Consider the following 26,426-nt stretch of genomic DNA (forward strand, 5'->3'; position numbering starts at 1 on the left):
ACACGCAACCACAATATTACGTTTATATACGAAAATAAACGACAGTCACTGGTCCTACTACATAACAAGTAGTGTGTCTAAGAAAACATTATAACTATCTATATATTATTATATTGACAATATTACGAGTATATGGATTACAAATATTTCATTACCCGTAGGATGAAACTACTGTTCAACGAGTACTCCTCTACCACCGAGCAAATATCTCCCCCCAAAAAAATATTATAATATTTACCTACACATTTCACTATATTCGCGATCACCTATAGTAGGCCGCCTATTAGAATATTAGTACCTAAACCAATTTTTAATATACTTAACTATAATAAATGTTGTACTTTTCTTTTTATGGCACTAACAATAATAATATTTTCTCGTGTATTACATTATGTACATAGTTACTATTTTACGTCATGCAGAACAAAACCACCAAAATATTATTATTATTATTATTATTATAATTACTATTTAGATTATGCTATTTTACTGTTCTGAACAAGACAGATACATTAAAATATATAAACTATAGTAGATATTATAATACACGTGACACGTATAGGTACTATATGTATATAGGCTTATATATTATCCGTACAAGGTACAACCTGCAATTTATCATTATATGAGAGTGAATGAGCGCGTATCGATCAAGTGATTGATGTATTGCACGATTTTTAGTTTTACTTTATATTATATATAGGAATAGGTACTCGTTTTCTTGATTGTACGTACTACCTGCAAACAAAATTTGATGTATTATTTAAAACGCATTGGCGTGTCTCGGCGAGATATCCACGTCGGTGTATATATGAATACAACGTTACAACAACCACCTTTATATGACTGTTGAAACCAAAAATCAATACGTTTTATTTTAGTTATAAGCATGTAATTAATGGGCGAACTTTATAAGTAAACCAGTAAATTGCGTGTGAAAATAATACGTCATAATAATTAATTTTGATTTTTTACAAATTCCAATACAATTATAATTATAGTTTTTAAATATAATAATGCCTTTATTCGATATAATATTATTATGCATACGCAATACGCATACGCATACATATAATACGTATAAATAGATTTTTACATACATACATACATATACACAGCTATTTCCTTGGGACATTTTTCCCATCTGTTATTGCTTTTATTTCCGCTTAGTCTAATAAAATGACATTTCCATCGGACACTGTGCAACAGAAGCGGGTTACGTTCGGTTTGCGTTTATATTGAAAAATACCGAATATCGATAAACATTGATAAATTCTTAGAAAGAATTCTCCGATTAAAAGCAATGTGTAGTACAACCAAATTAATAAAATATAAGTAATCAATATTATATCGTTACCGTATCTAATTATTTTCATGTGTGAGGTCTAATGGAGAAGTGTTTGAAAATATTAAAACAATATTTTATGGTTTTTGCTTATACTTGCAATGAAAACATATAATTTGTATTTTTTAATACTAACTTAACGTATGAGTGCGCTCAATATAGTATTCTGTGAAAATTTCATTTGACGGCAAAGTGGACTGGGAATTATGTTATAGACAAGTGTACTGGACGAGGAAATTTCTGAAGGATAAACAGAGACGAGGAAATAGCTCACATCTCTCAGGATGTGATCGGGTATAGGAATATATTTCTCGGATATTGGATTTTCGTTTGTTATGTAAGTAATCAATTATTCAAGAAGTATAGAAGCCAGATGGAATAATTCTCTAAAAGTTAGTTTTGCAGTCCTTTACGTGTATTGATTGAAAATACTAAGTACCGAAAACCACCGCCTTGACAATGCACGCTAAAAGCACCGGCCAGATGAAAAATGATTGTATCTACTAAATTTTTAAAAGTTTATAATTCTACCATTCATTTTATTTTTAATATTATTTTATCATGGACGTGATGTAATTTTCTAAAAAACATCGACCATGAACTATATAAAAAAACATGTATCTAGCTAAATATATAAATATTAAAAAAGTTAGTTCCTATAACTATAACAATTCAAACATTTCGAAAATCAAAGGTTGGCATTTTTATTTAAGTGTTTAAACTTTAAAATTTGAACTAGACGAGTGCTATAATTATAGAAACAATTTCTGATCATATCCTGCAACTACTAACATAAATGATATATTTTAAGGCCTGTTAATTAAATAAAAATGATAGTACTTAATAAGCGATTCTAACATTATTAATAAATGGAAATATCGGATCAAAAAATGTCTGTATTAAATGTTTTCCTCAATTTATTGTCAAAATTTGAATTCGGTACGTCTAATTGTTTTAAGAACAATAAAATTATTTTTTTATTTCTAAACGTTATTATTTTTATGTTTGTTTTGATAGAAACCATTTAGTTTTTATGAGTTTTCATAAAACTTTGAATTTTAAGTAAATTTGATATTAATATATTATATCTACTCAATCATTTATATTTGAAATGTTTTCATAATTTTTAGTTTTATTTTTTTTTTTACGAGCACTTTAAATTTTCATGAAACATTCTATGATATATTATCATATTTTAGTAAACCGAGCTCTCTCCATTAAATATTATTTTTCAATTTTAATGATTTATTATTGCTTTTAAATGTAATGTGTTTTACTAAAAATAATAAATCCGTTATTTGTCATTCTATTTATACTTTTTATTAATATTTTATTTAGGGTTTATTCAAAATCAAATGTTTTTTTTTCCGTCAGTAAGTGCGTATACCCTCGTTCGAATTGATTAAATAAATGAGATTAGGTACACATTTTTAAAACGTAGTACCTACCACCTACGTGTAATACTCGATTCAATTGATTCACAATAAACGATTTGTAAGCGAGGAATATTGCCGAAAACGTGTAAGTGGTTTTCCTGCGTAACTTACACAAATTGTTTATACCGGATTAAAACGTATTTATATAATGGATTCTTTGACGGAATTTGTTGTATTCGTCAATTGCTTTTATGCACATTATCAAAAAACCATAATACTCGTAGGCACCTATATTAAATCAATAAATTATGCAAAAAACTAATTTTTCCAAGTGTTTTTTTTTTTTTCAAACTCATCTTATAATATGGTGTACACTATATTACTGTATAGACATGTATCATTACGTTCAAATTATTAATAACCCAAAAACTATTATTTCGTTCTATATTTATCAATAGGTATTTCTAAAAATAAAAAATAACCTCATTATGTCAACTCGATTAATAATTGATATTGCAATATTTGCAATTCATCGGTCTATTATTTAATCAAAACAAGACGAATAATCATCGCATAATTACTAGCAGCTAATGTTTATTAAAACTTTTTTTTTATTATAATTTTTCTATTTAAGCTAGTGTTCATTACTAATGTATTACTGTTGAAATGTTATTTTAGAGAAAATAAACAAACCGCTATATTCACATAGGTACCTACATTTAACTGATATAAAAGGTGTAAAATATTTTTTATTTTTTTAAATTTGTTTTGTATACATTTCTCGCGTACACTGATGGAATAATACAAATATTTAAATCGTAATTATACACGTGTATGACGTATTTTAGTGGTATGGCGTATAACGTAGTAGACCACCTAAAACTACATTATATCTATTGTTATACCGCAAAAATCGGATCCTAAGCAGGTTGTCGTAGTTCGATATAAATGCTACGGATTTTCTACATTCTATTGTTATACCGACGCACGTAATAACATAGTTCGCGTACCTTATTGTACTTGTAATATACTAAAAGTATACATCGAGGTACGCACACTGTAATTTTAAGTCTAAACGCTCTTAACGGAGACCGGTAGTGTCACGCATATCATATATTATGTCAGTGGCATGTTTACGGGGGTAGATTAGGAAAATATATCAGCCCTTCTTTTTTCAGCTATTTTATTATGGTTATAGTTGTCTTTCTTCCGTTTATCACTTTACCAGTAGATAATAAAATCCTAAGACGTTCTTTATCGAAAATTTTAGTCATATCTCTTCCTTTAGACAAATCCTAAATAGGCCACTGTGTTATGTACAACACAACTGCGAATTTTGCAAATATTACAGCACATAATATCAAATGGCTTTAATGTAAGTATAATTGTAGGGCCTGTGTTTAGAATTTGGATATCGGTATTTGGTATATAATTATTGGAACACAACTGCAGGTTACGAAATGAAACGAATTTATCGAGGATATAAGTACTATTAAACACGGTTAATACCGAATATACGTGGTAATAATATAATTAGGTATCTCAGTCAAGTGATTGACATAAAAACGGTAACTATACGTACTTGACGGAGATTGTTATTGCTACCAGCGTATTACGAAATATCTGCAGTTTTTGTTAATTTTTATATGAGACCGAAAATATTGCCAGATCTATTGCGCCTGCTGTTGTGCTACTGAACCATTATAATAGACTGTGTGTAGTACACTGCAGCGATGGTCAGGGTCCGGCCGGGTGTATGCGGTAAAGAAGTTTTAAGACTTTAAGAGTCGAAGATGCTGAAATTCACGTCATATTTTTAGATTCGGGAAAGAATGTCGATCCTTATTGTTTTTATAATAACTATATATACACCTAATATTTATCATATTGTGCGGGTTTACAGTTATAATTCTATATTGATATTATTTGGCATTATCAGTGGGCGAGGATACACGTAAAACCTGAATTGCATGTATAACCGTTTTGCTATACAATCCACGAATATTATATATTATCTATAGGAGAAACACAGCACTTATTTTGCAAATACATATAATGTATATATAAATACTGGTATATCGCGATACCTACATATCTTATGTCATATTGTATGTATGTGTGTGTACAATATACTCGTACACGAGTTTTGACAATGAATTTTTTTTTTTTTTTTGTCTAGGACTCGACTGGTTAACCACGCGTACGGTATGTACTTCAAGGACCAAACTTACTATAGGGTGAGCAACATGGACGGCCGGATCGAGAACGCGGACCACCGGCTAACGGACGACATCACGGCGTTCACGTCGTCCGTGGCGCACCTGTACTCGCACCTGACCAAGCCGCTGTTCGACTGTGCGCTGATCGCGCTCACCTTGGCCAGGAGCAGCAAGCAAATGGGCGCCGCTGTCGTGCCAGGTAAGTTGATTATCCCACTGTTCGGCCTTTCCCCGTGGCTGTTGAGAGAAAAAAAAAATCTTATGCTACGGTTGCATTTGAGATTGTTTAACAATATTGTTATATAATATTATAAAAAAACAAACCACAATATTAATTTATACGATTAAAGATTCTAATTAGATGATTATGGTAGTCGAACGATAAATAACTTTAAGGTAAAATATAACGCGCTTATAATAATATGCACATATATGTATAAATATATATATATTATGTATCAACAGGTGAGTAATTTCGAATCGAACACGCTTCAAAAGTATACGTGTTTATTAGCTTTTTACTTGACCTATAGAGTTGTCGATAAAATATCAATGATAAATAAGATAATTGTACTTATATTGTAAACTATAATTATTAATTATATACTATTAAAGTCGATTGAAAAATAGCAATGGCCAAACGGCAATTTTGTGTTCAGTAGACATTATAAGTTTATAATATATATATATATAGATATAGATATTAGCAATGCAATTTAAATCTATAAGACACGATATGATGCATATTTTATGAAATTCGATAATAGAGGGTTACACTAATACAATTTTAACTGTTATAAGTATACCTCGCACGAAATATTACATTATCATTTATGATTACCGACTTATATATATATATATACCCTCGAGAATATCGCAGCTACCCGTAAATCCGCCTACACACTATCTCTCGTGTTGTATTCATATAAATATCAAAATATACAATATCTATAAGCGTACGATACGATGCATCCCTATATTATAATCTGTACAATATATACGATTTCAAAGAAATTCTGCAGGTTATGCGAAACGGCAATCGCGCACTGAACACGCGGAGTCGCGATCTCCGCGCATCGCAGACTTCAGCAAACGTCGTCGGAGCGTGTTCTTTAAACGTAATATATTTAATGTTTAGGTATAATTATAAACAATAGCTACATAATATTATTACGTTTTGTTTTGTATTATACAATTACGTCACTGTGCGCTAAGTAGGGCTTAGTATAGGCATATTACACAGCGTATAAGGCAATATTCAGCGATAAGTCTCACGCCGAGGTGAAACGCGCAATTGTAAGTATCTACCTGTCTATATTTATGAATACGAATAAAGAACACTCGCATATATATATGTGTGTGTGTGTGTGTGTGTGTGTGCGCGCGCGTGTATATTTGTTGAAAAACCACGACAGACGTATATGACTAACCACGTGGATCCGCGGTTGACATTGTTTTCTTGTACCTTGGAGTGTGTCAATGTACTTATATTACTATAAAACGAATACCGTTTTGTGTTACGCAAAAATTAAAATCAAAAAAAAAAAAAAATGCACGACCTCTGAACCCCAAGGATTCACTTCAAACTATATATGGCCCTGTGTCCGGTGTACTTCTATTGTTTCGTATCGGACTTACAAAATAATAGTATACATTTTTTTGCCGCGTCTACGAGTTCGAATACCTCAAATTTGCTACAGCAGTGATTTTAGTAGATCAGAAAAAAAAAAAACAAATAAATTTCAATAATTTCAATATAATTTATTACCGGCTTACTGCATATAATTACCATATTGTCCGTATTTTTCGTACGTAGGTATACCGATAAGGTTCTGTGTACATTTTACATTAAACGATAATAATATTATTATTTATTTTTATGCCATTACACGCGGCGGTGAGTCATCGCCGTTTTCGTCGTCTGTTTGGGTATGTTGTATTATAATACTTGGCTAGTTCGTTTGAATATCACACTCGTGTCATTTACCACGGAGTGCCATAATAACGTCGTTTCGTGTTTACATTATACGTAGTTTATTATAGCACGCCAAAGCGATATATTATACAAATCATACATTCAATGTTTTTTTTTTCGTGTTTCAACTCTTATCAAACTCTAAATTCCGCCTGACATAATATATTATCTACATATTATTATACAAATGATTCAAACGAACATCGTGACATTGTGTTAACATTACGTATTCTAAATTTAAAAGAAAAAATGTGTACTTGAATTGTTAACGTATTATTATATTAAATGTTTAAATAATAACATATCATAACAAAGAAACAACTATAAAAGTTTTAATGTAATTTAGAGATTGTATTATTGAACAATTAAATTGAATGATCAACGGTTTGATTTAAATTTATTTTACAAAATCAAGTTTCAATATCAAAGTTTATGAAGGCGTAATAAACATTCACCAAAGTTGCAACCGCGATAATAAATTATTCGTTTGACTATATATGATGTGGTTCATGGTGTTCATACAAAATGCTACTAATAGACCGGTTTCATACATTTTAATTAATATTAATGATTAATTAATTTTCGTTCGACCACTAAATTGACACGAATATATTAAAATTAATTAACGCCATTGTTTTTTCAAGAGCGCCCACTGTAGTTTTTATTATCTTAGTCGAAATAAATCTGAACACAAATTGCAATTTTCTTTATTTTTGCATCTATCATAGATTAAAAAAAAAATTTATTAGCGTTTGTTACAACACATAGTTAGTAATGTTACATGCGTTTACGAGTGTAGCAGTGACATTATATAAGCCACAGCGCGTGATTGAAAAAAAAAACCGTTTCCTAGTACATAAAGGTACCTACATAAATCATAAGATGCTAGTTACCATCCTATTTTTCCTGTAATTTTATATTATATAATGTATGTTTATAAGTAACAACGCAACTTTTAAAAGTATAAACAATTTGCAGTCGATTCTCGGTAATTCAACATCTTTTGATACATTATCGATAGATAATTTTCAATTTTAACTGTATTAACATTGTATTTATGTTTTTTAACGATTCAAAACTTTCAATAAGTTAAATTAATTTGATAGTAAAGTTAAGATTTCTATTATAAGGACATAACCATTATTAGTACTTATAGTTATTACATTTATATATTTTCACCGACATAAGTGCAACAATCTACATTCTACAACATGATTGGTGTCTGGTACTAGTGATATTGAATTATTGCAAAATTCAAACAAAAACAATCTAATTACGAATATTTAACTGAAATTGAGGAAAATCCGACTAAATAATTAGGTGGGAATTGTGGTTTTAAAAGTTAGGGGTCTATAGTGCACTTGTGATTATCTGGGACATGCGTGAATTGTGCTTTTAGACATACAGTCAGCTTTTGTTGTAGAACTGACGTTATTTTCGGTATTAGATAACACTGCAATAAATTATAATAGATACTAATTATAAAACTAATTTATAACTTAATAGAAAAACGTAGCAAAGTAAAAACATCTTTGGGCATTTTCTCGAGGAAAGAAAGTTTTACTATTTAAAATCTATATTGACGATACAAATGTAAAAAGAAAATGAATGTTAATTTTTTTTATACTTGTTAACGGAGAGATTGAATTTGAATATACATATCCACACATGGGATACGTTCTAGATTATAAATTCCAAACCTTTTTACTCTATGTTTCCTTTTGTTAAAATTTATTTGACTATCAAATATTTTGTGATCATTTTCAAAACTAACTATAAAATTAATATTTTAAATAAATACCAAATTTAGTTGAGTTGAAATTTACCAAAAATACCTAAGTACCTATTTGCGATTACAAGGTTGATATTCGTAGTAAACGCAGATACCTGATACCGATATCAAAATTTGAAATACAGCCAATCATATCATAATTACTATAAATTGCATTGTCTGCACTATTGGGCTCCTAGCCCGTTCATAAATAAATAAATAAATAATAGATACATGAATATATGGATGAGTAATTTTATAAGATGTCCCGTCATCGAAGTATGGAAGAACTCATAACCTGTAAGAATTGTTCTATTTATATACTTACATGAAGTATATTATATGAGTAATGAGTATATAATTTTACTGAAATTATATAATATAAATATACTTATCAATTATCAAGCACTCATCAACCAGAAATTAATGTTTATAATTTTTACTCAATTTATACTATTTATTATAATTATAAGTATTAGGTATAGGTAGTTAGATTAATGTGCAATTGATTAAATACTTATGTCACGTATGATTTGCATTATATATAATCTACTCTAAAATTTGATTAGTAATTTAACATTAATTATTTTTGCTTTAAAATTTAAACATATACAATAAGATATATTTTGTATAGCTACGCATGATGTATTTCTTTAAATTATAACCTATATAATATGTAATATGTATATTGTACATTATATACAGCACAGACAGATAATTTGATTGCATAATCGGAAGATTTTACAACATCATGATGTATAAGAATTAAGAACCGTCATTACGAAATGATCAAATCGAAATATGTAAACGGACAAAATAGCCCAGTGTGTAGGAACTGTTTCATTGTTAGCAATCAATCCATTAATAGCAGGCAAATCGTATAAATGTTGATGGCATATCACGTGTCGTTTATAAATTACGTACAATATATACTCAAACACACATATCATCACGAAACCTTCAGAAAAAAAAACAGATTCACCAGACTAATAAAATTCAAGGTCTGGAAATATTTAAGAGAAAAAAACTGTTAAATCGAATTATAACCATTACATGATGTTTGTCCTTCTACGTAGTGTGTACTACTTAAAGGTCCATTTACATTTATCGGAGTGCAACGTTAAATCCTAAAGTATATTTTCAATAGTTATACCTATATTATGTTATATCTCTATATAATGAATATAATGACTTTTTAAATACCTACCTAACAGTTTACACCAATTGATGATTTATGCAACACCCAAAATAGTATATCAATCAAATATTCGTAAGCATATCAAATTATAATTAATGATATATTATATCATACGAAGTGCAAACATTTATAAAGTTGAAAGTATGAAAAATAATTGTTATAATTTATATGTATACAACCAATTATGATGTATTGCAAAAAATAATATATGTATAAACTATTTGAACGTATGCATATTATTATATTGATGACGTCAAGGATGCTGGAGAGAGCTTGGCCATCGTATATTATTATGGTTAATAACTATTTTTTATTAGTAAATAAAAACGTTTCGTTTCTGTTTAAAATGTAATCTCCCTCATACCACGAAGGATTACCACAGGTGCTATTCAGCCATTGCTCGACGAAGGTATATCGTTTAATTATTATACGTGCACTGCTGCAAGTTATTAGCGATATGATGAGCTGTATAATACATAATATATGACTCGCACGTAACTAAAATAAATAGTAGTCGATATAATACGTAATACATTACAAGTAAAACACGCAGCCCAGTTTCAGAAATAAAAATAAAAAGATAAAACTTCTGCTAATTTTTCATACTTTATAGACGAATTTAAATGTTTTAAGATGACGCCATACCCGGTTGTGTTGTCGTCTTTGTCTTAATAACGTATATCATAACAAATTTTCGTTCAGCAGAACACATTTTGTGATGTTAACTTAAATATTAAAGTCATGCAATTTACCTATTATCAAATTTAAAAGTAAGAATATTAATAGAAAATGACACATGCTTTTATTAATATTATCATTTTAAAGTGACGCCCTCTTAAGTATCAAATAATATATCTTATAGGAGTCTATATTATACAAATTCTTGTCTTATAAAATAATTTGCTATAATTTTAAATTCATATACAGATCCATTACATGGAAATATTTTGTGGGAACGGGAAGAATCAAATAAATTGTTCTACCATTGATAAACGTTATAATGACATTGATAATTCAATTGACGTATTATTGATCTTTCATGGTCAGCAAGCGTGTATCTTTACGTGGTACCTACGTATCTGTTTCATATACTTACCTAGATATATTATTTATAAATAGATAAACACTTTGTGCAAAATGCTCAATTTTTCGAAAAAATCTTACTTGACTTTGTGATCTACAATATCAAATAATTCGGCTTATACACATATAAAATGGATTAAGCTTAATTTTATTCGTGGTCAGATACAATTTTATTTAAATTATTTGATATTTTTGTCAAAGACTAGGAATAATAAAGTTTTTCAATATTTTATTTGCTATTTAAAATTATTAAGCTGTTTAAAAATGCATTTTGATAATAAAAATATAAGTTTTAAAAACAATTAATTATGTTTTTGACTTAAAGTCTTAAAAAATAAATGTAGAAAATAATTACAACTATCTATAATATTAAAAAGAATAGCTATAAACTAAAAGATCTGAAAGTTACCGTTTCTCTATGATGAGTTTTATTTTTCTCTTGATGTATAGTCTCTTCAGTTTCCCTTTATTTATTTAAGTTTCACAACTTCATTTGTATGAGCAATTATGACATTTATACTATTTAATTCAATTTCAAAAAAGACAATATATTATTTCATTCTTGATGCCTATTGGTATATTATAATGTAAATATAGTATGTACTTTTAGTATGGTATTTAATAAAATATACATTACAAGTATACATAAATATTACTTGTTTTTTACATAACATTTATGCATATTTTAATTTTCTTTATAATTTTTTACTGATTTTAACTCCTATATATCTTAACTGTGACTGACCCAATAATAATTTCAAAGTATTGTATAGTTAACTACACACCAACTTCTACTATAACTCATGACACTCATGTTATTAAGTCAGATAAATAGTAATCTAAAATAAATGTCATTTATTGTATCAAAGTAATTCTATAAAATAATATTCATTTATCACTATAGTTTCGTTTAAAATTTATTCATATGAACTCTAACGCAATGCCAAAACAATGACTTATATACATTATAAGTTACAAGTATTTAAAATATTTTGAAACATTTTGACGAACTAATATTGTACTGTTTAACTATTATACTTTTTGTAGACGTAACCTTATTTAAACTACCTATGTAATTTAGTAGATATTTCAATATTGATAAAATGTGTGACACGCTATTTCTGTATTTTGCATTATGTTTGACAATGATAGACTACCCGTCTACCCACAATAATTACTTAATTTCAACTGTATTTACATTAATGTCTAATTAAATAATCTGGAAATGATATTTTTTTTTTTACATTATTTTAGTGAAATCTCTGTTTTTCTAAACTTGTTTGGCAGCAATCAACCTGATATTACTCATATAACTGGTTGTAGGAAATATTTGCTCGGCAGTAAAACTATTTTTAAAAAGCAGAAGTGATTTTTTTGCAGGTAACCAAACTAAATTTAATATTTGCTTGCGAAATTTGCCAAGATGTATTTTAGTTAGATTTTTAATTATACTTGTAAGTATACATATACTTACTAAAAACTAGAAATACAACTATTTACATAGTAAATATACGATCATGTTATTAATTACCCGAAAATAAAATAATTATATTAACATGAAATCAATTTTATAAGAATTACTTAACTAAGTAATTTCTCATCTCGATTCCTATTGTTTGTTACTAATACAGTTTAATGTTGTGTTTTACATTTTCAACTGCGTGACATTAGTTAATAATGTTAATAGTTTAACAACAGCCAACCCAATGAATATCATAGATGTTATAAAGGTATCAAGTCAGTATTCTAATAAGGAAATTTATCGAACTAAAAAAAACAATGTATTCGTTATCGTGTCTAAGTGCAAAACAATGTCTAATATATTATTATTATTATTATTATTATAAGGCACAAGACAGTTACGATATTATAGTTTAAATCTAAAATTACATTTCTATACGCGAGAAAGGTATCATACGAATACTACTTAAAAAAAGTCTCTTATTTATAACGATACGACTAAGACATTAAAATATACAACCTATTCGCTACTGCAACATAAGTTTTAAACAAAACTATAGATCTGAGACATAATAAGAAACCTTTTACAAATCAGTTTAAAGAAACCTTTCAACGTATAATAATTGTATTTGACGATTGAGCTTCGATGTAAAAAAAAAAAAAATACAATAAAATGATTAAAATGTATACCTATATGGAGCAGCGTATTTACGTATAAGCACATTCCTGCGACTATAAAATTCGTGTAATATTTATTACATTGCACCATAATATCACTGGTGCAAATGATTGATTTTATGATGGACATTTTTTCTATGTCTTGAACGTTTTTACAATCATATAAGAGGAAAAACAGACTTTTTGTGACTTTAGTTTTTTTTTATATAATTAATAATAATTACTAAAAAAAAAAAAAACCATAAAAAATTGTACATGTAATTTATTAAAAAAAAAATACCATTTTTCCCCAAACTTTTTCACCGTTTTCAAGTACAAAACAGTATCGACTAATATGAAAACATTTAAAAACTCATACTATTCGGTCCTAATGTGTGTTTAATTACATCAATTACGATTCGGCCATTACCTGTTTAATTAAAACAAATAAATATTAAATTTAGACGACAACACGATAATATTATACGCTATCATTGTTCTCGCGTCGTCATCATTTTTTAGCGTTCCTTAATGTTCCTATACGTACGATATTTATATGGTCTAAACGTCTTGGTATATATATATATATATAATATGTTAGTATATTACCTATGTATTATACACATATCAAAATCGTCCGTGGGATTCGGTCGTATTATAGCTAAGTAGTGTATACGTCGTAGAGCTCGTTTATATACGAACATATACTTTCAGAAAACCTTTTAATTCGGATTATAGATGACGATGACAATGCATCATATTATTACAATATTATTCCTGTGTAAAATAAACCAGTTCGGATGCATGTAACATGTACGTCATAGGTAATCGCTCTCAAAATTCTGGAAATGTTTTGTTCGTGGGTCGAACAACGTACGTAGCAGTAGTATACACAAAGAACCGACCCGGCACTTTTTATTGTGTGCGTTTATTATTGTAAGCTGTAACGTTCGTATTGAAGTTATTACTTAGCATATTACATGATATACATATCTATATTTATTTTTTTCTCATTAGGAACAGAGCATTACTGGAATAACCAGTATACTGCTACTTTATAGCACAAAATTACCTTGACCTACTGTTTCAGGGATTACACATTTAAAACGGAATGAATAAAATTAATCTGATCGTATAATAAGTAAAAACCGATCGGGTTTTGTCGTATGATGTATTATATGGTAGCTAGCTCGTAATAATATTTTTACCCGGTATTTATCTATTTTTTCCTATACTTACTTACCTTCCGAAAAAATAGATCTGAGATGGTATATTATTATTATTATTATTATGTGCCGTTTGGACAATCACCGAGGCGTATCTTTACAGAGAATTCGTAATAATTATCATCATCATCGGTATAAAATATGTATTTTCGTATAATAATCAGGTATCGTCGTGATTCGTTTGTGTATCATGTATGTATTTAACGGGAATTGTAACTGCATAATGGGTTGTTTTCACTGGAGATCCTTGAAAATGGTCCTTGTTATATCGGCACATAAATATATGCATAATATTGTTCGTGACGTAGAAACAATCGTAAATATCGATTACATTCGCTTTCGAAAATTAACCACAGATCGCAAGCGATGATCCATATATATATATAAAAATAAATTGACAACAATACTGTGTCCACCATAATATAGCTATATAGTTGTTGTTTTTATAGTCTCAGCAATAGAGACGACATTTTGTGCAAAGGAGCCGTTTGTCGCATGTCCACATATACGTGCAAATGCTTCAATACTATTACCTAGTACAATATTTGACATTCTTTATATTCGTTTTGTTTTTAAAGTATGCTGCTTCATCTTACGAAATTAAAACTGTATATATATTTCAAAATTTAAGATTCAAAAATGTATAGATGAATTATTAACAAGAGGGGTGGATCAAGAGCGAAGATCTGGCAAAATGGCCCATCTATATGAAGCCACACAAATATTTATCTTGAATATTTTTTATTTAAACATTATATAGAAAACCCACCAATTTGCCCTCCATATGCATGTGGAGTTCGACTGACCATTAAACATATCCCAACAGAATGCTACACATGCAATAAGTTTAGGGAAATGGCTAATCTATCAGAGTACATCATGTTCACATCACTTAGAAATTCTCCAGATTCGACCAAATCAATTGTAGACTTCGTATTTTCGTTAAAACTAATAAATTGTAAAATGAATGAATTAATTATTTTAAACGATTTATAGTCCTCTATTGTATATTTGTATATTATATACTGTAAATTTCTTTTGTAAATCCCTTTGCTACCGAGGGTTAATTAAAAAAAAAAAAAAAAAGCAATGATTGAAAAGTATTATACTATATGCAGGATCTGTGGTACTTGAGCATAATATATGCAATGAATACCTACTTCAGCTAGTAAAAATAAAAATAGATTAGATACGTAAGAAACGAGTTATTTTGTCGTATTATAAGATTAACAGTGTCGTATAGAGTGATATCAAGTAAATCGAATGATTTATATAACTCATATAGTTGATATACTGCTCGTGGAATAAATTATGATTATGATCTGACGTCCTGAAATCTGATCACAACATTTTTTAGTCAAACGTGTTTATTGTTACGTTGATAATAAAAAATCATAATCACAATTTAATAGACAACTTAAAATATGTAATATGTATATCAAAATTTAAACAAAAAATCTCAAGCAACAGAACAGTTATACATGATCTAAATAGAAACAACAACAAAAATCTTATTTGAGCTCACAAGGCTATAGTACCTGTTAGAAGCAGGTGGGTTACTAAAATTAAAATCATTTACATATACTTACATGTATTCCGTTGTACTTGTTCACTTGTACTCTACTGGGAATGTTACACTCGTAATTCGCAAGTGTAAAGTACGTGAACGCGATGATGCTGTTCACTGTGTGAGTAGTTATGAATTATGATATATCTATATAATATTAATGATAATACAAAATATCGTAATAAGAGTGTTGATAATAATAAGAAAAATTACACATGGCAATGCCAAAGACAACTAACACATTGTTGGTTTATCGTCTAAATTATTTAATTCTTTGTGTTCGTCTGACATTAATTATGTAGAAGTGTAGAATAAAATCATAATACTGCGGACTATAGTGTTCCTATAATAAATGGCAATATCTTCATCTCAAATAAACTAATATTATTATTATTATTATTTTTTTTTTTATAAATATTTGAAAATTCATTCAATACGAGCTATGGCCTGTCAAGCGATAACGTTTTTCCAGAAACTATGAATATTAAACTGTGTGTTTATATTAAATCTGTCACAATATTAATAAATAAAAAAAAATGCAATTGTATCACCGTTTTCGTTCGATTTATTGATCATTTTTGTAAGCCATGTCCATTACTATGAAAACTATAAATTATGATAGCCTTTTAAGTATTATAAATTGATGTAATGCCATGCATTTGAAATAATTATATATAATTTCAATGCAATTATCTGTTTCGATTATTATTTGATTCATTTTTTCAGTAGTTTTTTATTTTATCTTTTTTTAAATTACAAAATTTAATTTTCAATTCAAAATGTAATATAAATGTATTATTAAGACCTTTTAGTTTACTGAAAACGTAAAATAACTTAACCAAATTCAGCGAAGGTCAAAGTGTTCACTACCTATATATATATTATTATAGCGTTTTTATTTAACATTATATATTCATATCTATACGGTTAATATTTAATATACCTATTTATGAGAACAAAAATATCATAATAATGTATTGTTTCAATTGTTTTGTCTTTTAAAATTAGAATTTAATTTAGATTATATGCATATAAGCAGTTAATATTTCAAATTAATAATACAATCATTTATTTAATTTCACATAGTATAATTAGCCATTTTTAATTATATGCCTTGTTTTTTTTGTAAATATTTTAGAATATTTTATGAAATTTTTTAAAATTCGGAAAAGAAATAAGCTTTATCACTTTAAAAAATGTATGCATATATTATTAAAATTAAAGTGGATGTATCATCTTAGAATTTTCATATTAACATTTTTCAATATCCTGTTGAACAACATCCTCGATGCTGTTTATTTTTATTGTTTTCTTAATATGTCAACATTTGAACTGTATTAGTAAAAGTATTCATTATATTTTGTATATTATACATACGATTATAAAAAATTAAAAACTTCAATAAATTATTTGAACTTAACACAATTTTATACTACTATAAAATCGTTTTAATTAAATTTATTTCACAACTCATATAATTATATTTGTAATTACTAATGATTAATAAGCTATAGGCGTATACTGAATAGGAGTATAATATTATGAATCGCCCATATTACAAAACGTATTATAATAACGATATTTATTTATATACAGCATACATATCCGACAGCAATAATATTTTATCACGCCTTTACACACATAACGAATCACAATAATAATTCCAATGTCGAATGTCGGTCTATTATAATATTATTATCTGTTATTAAAATCATCGTTTTCAAACCAAATATCATCTGTATAATACAATATACAATATACATATTATACATAATATACTATACAGGATAATTCTTTTGAAAGTATACACTCAAATTCTCCAAAGGCATTAATTAGTGCTTAAATAATGTTTTTTATAGACACTTAAAATAGTTAATATATATTTTATTAAGTGGCGTTTATTATGTTTTGTGATATATGCGTGTTTCAATGTTTGATGCTGAATGTTAATGTCCCCGTGAGGAATTAGAGGTGCCGTTTTACTTTTTGAATTCTTTCTCGCTATAATTTAAAATATCAATATATCACAGTGAAACATTATATACATGTTGTAATAGATGGAATGTTTTAATCGAACGAAATTCGATTTTGTTTTGTCGTTTCAGGACCCTTATTGGCCATCGTTGTTATCAGCATCACCGGACAGATACTGCGAATGCTGTCACCAAAATTCGGTTCCTTAGTCGCCGTGGAGGCAGACAGGAAGGCTTACCTCCGTCACATCCATTCCAGGGTTATCACGAATGCCGAAGAGATCGCGTTCTATGGTGGTCACAAGGTAAAAAAAAAAATAGATTCCGTAATTATTGTTAATAGCTTAATAGTCTTATATAACTAGTCTAGTTAAGTATTCAAATACGATTTCGAATACATTTATTTAAATGCGATTTTTTATTCGTTGAAAACTAAATTTACATTTTAATACAAAAAATTACTACTTGTGATGAAAAAAAAAACAATTTTTTTTGCAAAAATAGTCTATCTTTAAAAAAACTGTTTTTAATATTTATAGCCCCCTAGTTTTATAGAGTACACATTTTGTTCTTATATAAATCACAAAGTGATATAATAAAAAAAATTTAACAAATCTTACACAAAGTCATGAAGGAGATAGTTATAGAAAAATTGAAATGAATGACGACCAATGACCATATAATGTAAAAAATAATATATATTCGAATAGTTTTTGTGTGCTGTTTATTTAAATAGATATTTTGATTACCTGCAAAAAAAACAGTATTCTATTAGTTATTATATGCTTGTAAATTGTAATATTGCACCTATGTGTAGTTTATAGTGTTTGCATACAAATATGTGCAATATGCAGCTATAACACCTGTTAATAATAATACGAATGTGTCGAACTAGTGAACTACACCACAAATGTCGCCTATAAAACGTATACCGACTTATGATCGGTCTTATTAATTAAACGTCGTAACACTATTTATCATTCTACAGTGGCTAGCCTTGACACAGGACCGGCGACTGTAGTTGTGCAGCAGTGACGTATGACAATCTGACGCGGGTTATCGAACCCCGACCGATCTCGTACTGTGTACTAGGGGGAGGGTTTCCTATATATTAAAATATTATTATAGATAAACCTGCAATATTTTGTTTGGCGTTTACACGCATAGTGCCATTATTAATACGACAAAATAATACACCTATAATATATACCCGGATTAAACGAGTTTTCGACGGTTATAATATCCCTACTGTCATTTGGGTTAAGGTCGCCGTGTACCGTGATTATACATTATTTTTAAACGCGGATAAACACCCGCTAATAACATTGTGTCGTGCATCTATAGAATGAGTTTAATTGCTTTTTACGTTAATTCCGGACATCTACTGTTCAGTTCATAAACTGTTGTAATACGACCTTTAAACTATAAGTAAATCCGGTATAGGTGTAAATATAGATATGATATTATGTATAATATAAGACCCTCATAAAGTTAATAGCACAGAAATAACGAAAACATAATAATATGAAATATATTTAATAAACTTATTGAACACTGTTAAATCACTCGAAATTTGGTTGCTTTATTTTTGTCATTAGAGGTTTTTGTAAGCTTTTACTATGATACTAAGACACTAAGTTGTAGTTCTAATTTTATGAAATTAAAAAGAATAGACAGTATAGTGTACCTATGTTAAGGTAGATAATAATTACCTTCAAAAGAAAAAATATATGCAGTTGAATATAAACATAATAAACATTTAGAATTGATATAAAAGAGAATTTTCAGTGAAAAATTTAGTATTTATAATCTTTGAAATATTTTTATTAATCAGCCTATTTATTTGATTTCTCAAGAATAATATCTTGTGATAAATTAAATCATATTTTTATTCATAAAATCGGAATTTTTAAAAAAAAATCTTATATTCTGCCATTCTTATATAAAATTCCGATGCCCATCATAAAGAAAAATGTATTTCTAATTTATAAGCTATTTTTGTTGTTTCTTTTTTGACGTATAATAATTTTAGTCTTCGTGACTTTGATTGATTGATTTTTTTTTAAGGTAATTTTGTCGTTTATCATAACACTTTTTGATTTTATTTTCTGTACAGGTGGAAATGATACATTTGCAAAACGCTTATCAGTCGTTGGTCCGACACATGAACGCAATATTCTCACAAAGACTGTGGTACGTCGTCCTAGAACAGTTCCTCATGAAATACGTATGGAGCGGAACCGGAATGGTGGTCGTGTCGTTACCGATAATAACTAGCTCAAGAATAGCAGGTAACGTGTACCAGGGTAGTGCACTAGGTTACTCACTAATTTTCAATGTCATTGAATACGTATAATAATTTACAATAAAAGTTGTCTTATTCCAATATTTCACGATGTATTCAACTGCATACAAAATCACCTGGACAAGCTCTTGTCCAAAAATATCGCAGTTAACGATCAGTTCGTTAAGGTCCGGAATTCGGGGTCGTGTGCAGTATGAACGATAATAATATTTTAAATTTACTGACTTTTTTAAACGTGCTGAGAGAACACGTTTTCATGTAATTATCTATTATGTAACGTCCCACACAGAATTATTTTAAACATTTTACTGAGGCGGCATGCGGCTATAAAAAAATGTATTTATTTTGTGTAGAACATGCATTTCATCAGTCAATAGCCAATGTTTGTGTATGAGAAATACATTCAAAGTATTTAAAAATTCTAATTTGTACTATGTTTTAGTATAATATAAGTAGAAAATTTCAACCCGCGATTTATTCCTTGCAGGTTGCAGCCATTCAAATCTACTTGTCTGGAATATAAAATATGCTTTTAAAATTTTAATAATAAATCAATTTCCCACAATTGTTATAACTAAATGTTTTACTTGATAATATGTATTAAATAAAAGGGTTGAAAAAGTAAAATATCTAAAAAATCGTTATTACAAAAAGTAGAACTACTAACAATGTTAAGTAAAAGCACAGTGTTCAGTGTCTCAACATTAATACAATTTTAGGAAAATATCAAATATGTACCTAAGTACATGAATACTTTATACGAAGACAACACAGGATCTTAATATATTATATTATATTATACTATTATCTATATCATATCATACTCTAATTAATTAATATAATAGTATATATAGCATATATGTAATATCGATTTATATTAAAATACTATTCATATAAGTAATATGTTTGGCTTGTTAATTTTAGAACTCAACGATTCTCCGGACGGAGGAGTGAGCGAGCGAACTCAATACTTGACTACGGCAAGGAATCTGCTAGCTTCAGGAGCCGATGCTGTCGAGAGATTAATGACTTCGTATAAGGTATATAATATTTATAAATAATATTGTCGTTCATTTTATGTATAATAAAATATTGTAATGAAATAATTTCAACGTCTTGAAAATAAATAGTATTAAATAATATTAATGATAACTACGTAGTTTGGAACTTACAGCACAAAAATAATTAAAATATATGAGTCTATTTGTAATATTTCTAAAAAAAGTAATGTTTTGCACTATAAGTCTAGAAAAGTTAAAAATATAAGCCACAAAAATAATTTAAATATGTTTATAATTAATTCTAGAAATAATTTTTATTTTTGTTTAGATACGAATAAAATATAAATATTAAAATTATTTTATTTTTTCAAGGAACTATTATAATTATATTATATAAAATCTGCAGTTGACTAATCATTTTATTTAAAAATAAATAAACGTACCTAGCATTTGATCGCATTACATAATTATTTTTACTAATTACCCAAGAAACGAGAAAGAAAAAATTATTTTTTCCACGGTCAAACCAAACATTATATATTATATATAAACCTGATATAAATATCGTCTTATTAACTATATAAAAAATATGTCATTTATTACATTTTTAACAAACAACTAAAAAAAAAAATCGTGCAAAAAAAATGAAAAAAAAAAGTGTCATCTTTGAATTTTGTGTATTGGCTTTACTTTAAACACTGCAGATATTATTTTATACTTCTAATAAATTTTACTACACGCGGATATGCAACTGCCATATTATTATTATATGAGTATAAAATCCCAACAATGACGTAACGACAAAGAGAAAATCACTCTTTATTTTTATTAAAATCTTTTTTTTAGGAAATTGTCGAACTCGCTGGCTACACGTACAGGGTAGGAGCCATGCTCGACGTGTTCAACGACGTTAGCAAGTGCAAATATCGCCGAAACGGATTGAACAACGGAAAGGTGCACAAGACGTTACCGAAATTGCACTACAACAAAGACGGGCAACTCGTGATCAGAGGTAAAACGTTGTTCCTGTACTGTGTCTACTAGAATACGAATAGACGCATAATAAAAATAAGATAACAGTAATATTACAACGATATCCGGTCACCGGTCGGATTGTTTTTCGTTTCGGACAGGTAGTCCTCCACTGGAAAGAAAAGTTGGTTCCGTTTTCAAGGAGGTGACGCGCTATCCAGCGTCGTAACGGTATTTTTTCCCCGTATATTATACACATTAACTCGCTTTCGCCTGAAACGAGACTGAAATCGTGTATTTGGTCACCGCATGTCCCAATAGAAACTTTTGACGCTATTATACAAGCCATTGGTAGAATACCGGTTGTATCAGTGTTCTGATGTGTTAAAAATAGCGACAGGAACAACAATAATAATTATTCGCGTAAAAACATTTTTAAATAAAAACTCATCACGTCCTATAATATTAGTTGTTTAAATTCTGATAAACAAGATATGATGTGACAAAACGGATATTATGAACCATTTAAAATGGACTAAAAAAAAATTGGACGTTATGTATTAGACAAATATTCTTATAGCTTGACTTTGACGTATTGTTCACAGGCGTCGTAAAAAACAGTCCGGACGGCAGCATATCGCTGTACGACGTGCCCATAGTGACGCCCAATAGCGACGTCGTCGTGTCCAGTCTGACGATGACGATGAAACCCGGCGAACATCTGCTGATCACCGGCCCCAACGGATGCGGTAAATCGTCTCTGTTCAGGGTCCTAAGTGGACTGTGGCCCGTCTACGCAGGCACGCTAATAAGGCCGCCAAACTGTTGCATGTTCTACATACCACAAAGGTATAAAGTATATATATATATATATATATATATATATATATAAGCATTATAGCCAAGCCGTTTACCAACCTGTTGTTGATAAAAATAATAATAATGATCATTTTAATATGTACTATGTAGTTTAGAGCGTAACACACGGATACTATATACTATACGTTTGTTGTAGACAGTGCTGCTACTGCTGGTGCTACTGCTGCTGCTTTGATTCGCTGTCCGGGCAGTAGTATTTGACAACGCGATAGATTATACCTATATAATAGTAATTAATTGACGGGTTCTAAGAGAAATGACTCAATAGTCATGAAGGATAGATACCTACTTTCCAGAATACTGGAAAACCGTTTGTCTTTTTAATCACGTTTTAATCATTTTAATTATGTTATGATTTTTAAACGACTAATCGCATCGAGGAAAAGATTTACTATATATGCAATACAAAACGGTAAAATACCTCGCCTAACCTATGCGTGTATAATTATTTTTTTAAATATTATGCGAAATATGATAAAATATACAATGAAATTAACAATAAATGTCAAACAATAACTAAAGTGAAAATCCGATGTAGTGATCGTCTTCTGATATTAAAATAGATTAAAAGAAAAAAACCCAAGTTATATTTTATCTGACCAATATAGAAGTATATATATATATATAAGTTTAATAATTTTGGTTAATCTTACGCCTAAATAAATTCTTAGCGTATCTAAATTGTTTTTATCAAAGATTCAAAGACAAAGTTATGCTATAGTTTTACGAAATTGAAATAACCAAAATAATGTGACGCGGAATCTAACCTTTCCATTATTTTTATTACCACATAACAAACATTTTTTGTGTTTGTACTTAGTTAAAATTTGAAATATCGTGGTATATATTTAAATTATGTATTAATATAGAAAATAAAAAATTGAAGATTATTACATCACCATAACTAACCACATTTTCAAAAGACTGCAGCAACAAAAACGTATCCAATTTAATTATATTATTGCATATTATATACATCTTATGAATTTGTCCCTTCCTCACTATACGAGTTATGACTTGGCATATTTTTTACGACTTATGCCCTTGGCATTCTGACTTATGACTTTTCTGTTATAACATATAAAAGTATTATATAACATTATATTATCACATGTCTTTTGTATAAGAATGAGGATATTATGTATATCATATTTCATTATTATTGATTTTATTTAATGTTTAAAATAAAAATAAAAAATATGACTTATTGACTATTATCAAACATATTATATTATGTCTGGAAAAAAGCTTACATGTAAATCACAGTGGTACAATTGTATACTTACAACATTGTATTCAATACAGCTTGGCATTGCTCACAGAATTGATGTAACTATATATATATACCAAAAAACCTAAACTTGACTAATTGAGCTTCTCATATAAACCGTACAATATTATAATATAAAATATTACTAAACGTATATTGTTATACTAACCAGTCAATATTTCGTGTAGTACTATATTATAATATGTATTTAATGCATTGTGCTCGATCACCAGTGTAAAACACGAATTATATTTTAATACATAATCAATGAAACAGTGGTACTCATCTTGTGCATTTGTAGGCCGTACATGACAATAGGAAGCCTGAAAGAACAAGTAATTTACCCAGACACTCTTTCGGACATGCTGACCAAAGGCATTACCGAACAAGATTTGGAGGCGTGCCTTGCCCAAGTCCACCTGTCCCATTTGGTACAGAGAGAAGGCGGTTGGGACGCGACTGCCGACTGGAAAGATGTTCTATCCGGTGGCGAAAAACAAAGGATGGCCTTTGCCAGAATCTTTTACCACAAGTGAGCATTACAATCCAAATTTTAAATGCGACCTCATTCGATTACCCAGTCCCTTCTCGAACAGAACATAAAAAACCGCAACAATTTTATACTATTGTAACCGTTACTTGCATTTTCAGACCATCATTTGCCCTTCTGGATGAGTGCACCAGTGCCGTGAGCATAGACGTCGAAAGTGACATGTACCAGTCTGCCAAGGACTCCGGCATCACACTGCTCACCATCACCCACAGGCCGTCCCTATGGTAAAGTTCATTATACTATTTATATATGATTAGTAATAACTATTAATTAAAAATTATTATTACCATTATAATTTTATTATTTACAACTTGAAAATAATATCGACAAAAACATTATATTTACTCATTGTTTTCGTTTCAGGAAATTCCATTCGCACATATTGCACTTTGACGGTGAAGGCGGGTGGAAACTTTCAACGCTAGGACAAAAGGTAATATATTATACCTACTTACTCTGCGTGTCAGTAAACACTGTATTGATTATTCCTTATTGTCTTTTTTAATTTCCAGGAAAAAGATACCGGCATATTAGCGATTGAACAACCGAAAGATAAATTAGTGAATGGAATTTCTTAGTGTGAAAATCATAAACGTTAAAAACATATCTTGCCAACCTTTAAATTTTAATGAAAACCATGTGATTATTAATTTAATGATTTATAAAATTAATTATTTTTAAAATGTATGTCTATACCGATCTGCGTAGGTACGTGTTTTTCTTCTTCAATTTGTATAATTTTAAACTGGAGAACAGAATAATATGTATTTGAATATTATTATGTATAAAATATAAATAAGGATGACGTTTTTATAAAATGTGTATTATTTTTCATAGATTTACTGAATTTCTGAGTGTACTTATATGTAATATGTAAATTGTATAGATGTGAATCAAATATTTTATGTAGATATTATATTATCATCTACATAATTCTACATGCATGTGTCGTAACTATTTTATGTTAAATGTGTTTAAAAAAAGATGAATAAATCTTTGAATTATTGTTACGAAATTTTATCGATATTGCCATTAAATGTTTATAAGATTTTTTTATTTAATTCATTTATAACATATGAAGATCAAATGAAGTGCACCAGGAAAATGATAAAATCAATAAAAATAAAATCGCTCTTAATATACACGAGTTTAGTGTAAGCTGCGGTAAAACTCAAACAAAAATTAAAAATCTACAGACAAAACAAAATAATTTTTTAAGATTAGCTCTATAAGCGATGTTAGTATTAAAATTAGTAATCAATTAGTTCATGCGTAATAAGAAACTCCACTACTAAAAAATAATCCTGAATATTACAGTTCTTGGACTTTAAAATCAATTAAACAAATTCCGCTAAAGTACTCAGAACAACTGAAGGAGTTCTTCATTATAAAATTGGAAAACTTTAAACAGCTAACTGTAATCATACCTTCCTCAACATTTTTTTCAATGTCTTCACCATATTCAATAATTTAATATTGTACATTTAAATTTATAATCATAATATATTTTAAAATGATTATTTTTTAAAATTAGTTTAAAAAAAATCATGCACATGCATTGAAACAACTTGATAGAACAATAAATAAAAAATAAA

General features: G+C 28.5%; 1 protein-coding gene across 1 annotated transcript in view; it reads left to right on the top strand.

Annotated features, from left to right (window-relative positions):
• The window catches only part of LOC132919573 (ATP-binding cassette sub-family D member 1), a 50,553-nt gene extending 24,904 nt beyond the window's left edge, over positions 1-25,649 (top strand). Inside the window, exons 2-11 of the mRNA XM_060981279.1 lie at positions 4,901-5,139; positions 17,984-18,156; positions 19,968-20,142; positions 21,081-21,196; positions 22,004-22,169; positions 22,735-22,978; positions 24,580-24,810; positions 24,930-25,055; positions 25,195-25,264; positions 25,344-25,649. Of these exons, the coding sequence (XP_060837262.1) occupies positions 4,901-5,139; positions 17,984-18,156; positions 19,968-20,142; positions 21,081-21,196; positions 22,004-22,169; positions 22,735-22,978; positions 24,580-24,810; positions 24,930-25,055; positions 25,195-25,264; positions 25,344-25,409 (1,606 nt within the window). The 3' untranslated portion in view covers positions 25,410-25,649. The remainder of the gene's footprint in view (positions 1-4,900; positions 5,140-17,983; positions 18,157-19,967; positions 20,143-21,080; positions 21,197-22,003; positions 22,170-22,734; positions 22,979-24,579; positions 24,811-24,929; positions 25,056-25,194; positions 25,265-25,343) is intronic.
• Positions 25,650-26,426: the final 777 nt, after the last annotated feature.

The sequence above is a fragment of the Rhopalosiphum padi genome, chromosome 2, assembly GCF_020882245.1.
Source record: "Rhopalosiphum padi isolate XX-2018 chromosome 2, ASM2088224v1, whole genome shotgun sequence".
Classification (NCBI taxonomy): Eukaryota; Metazoa; Arthropoda; class Insecta; order Hemiptera; family Aphididae; genus Rhopalosiphum; species Rhopalosiphum padi.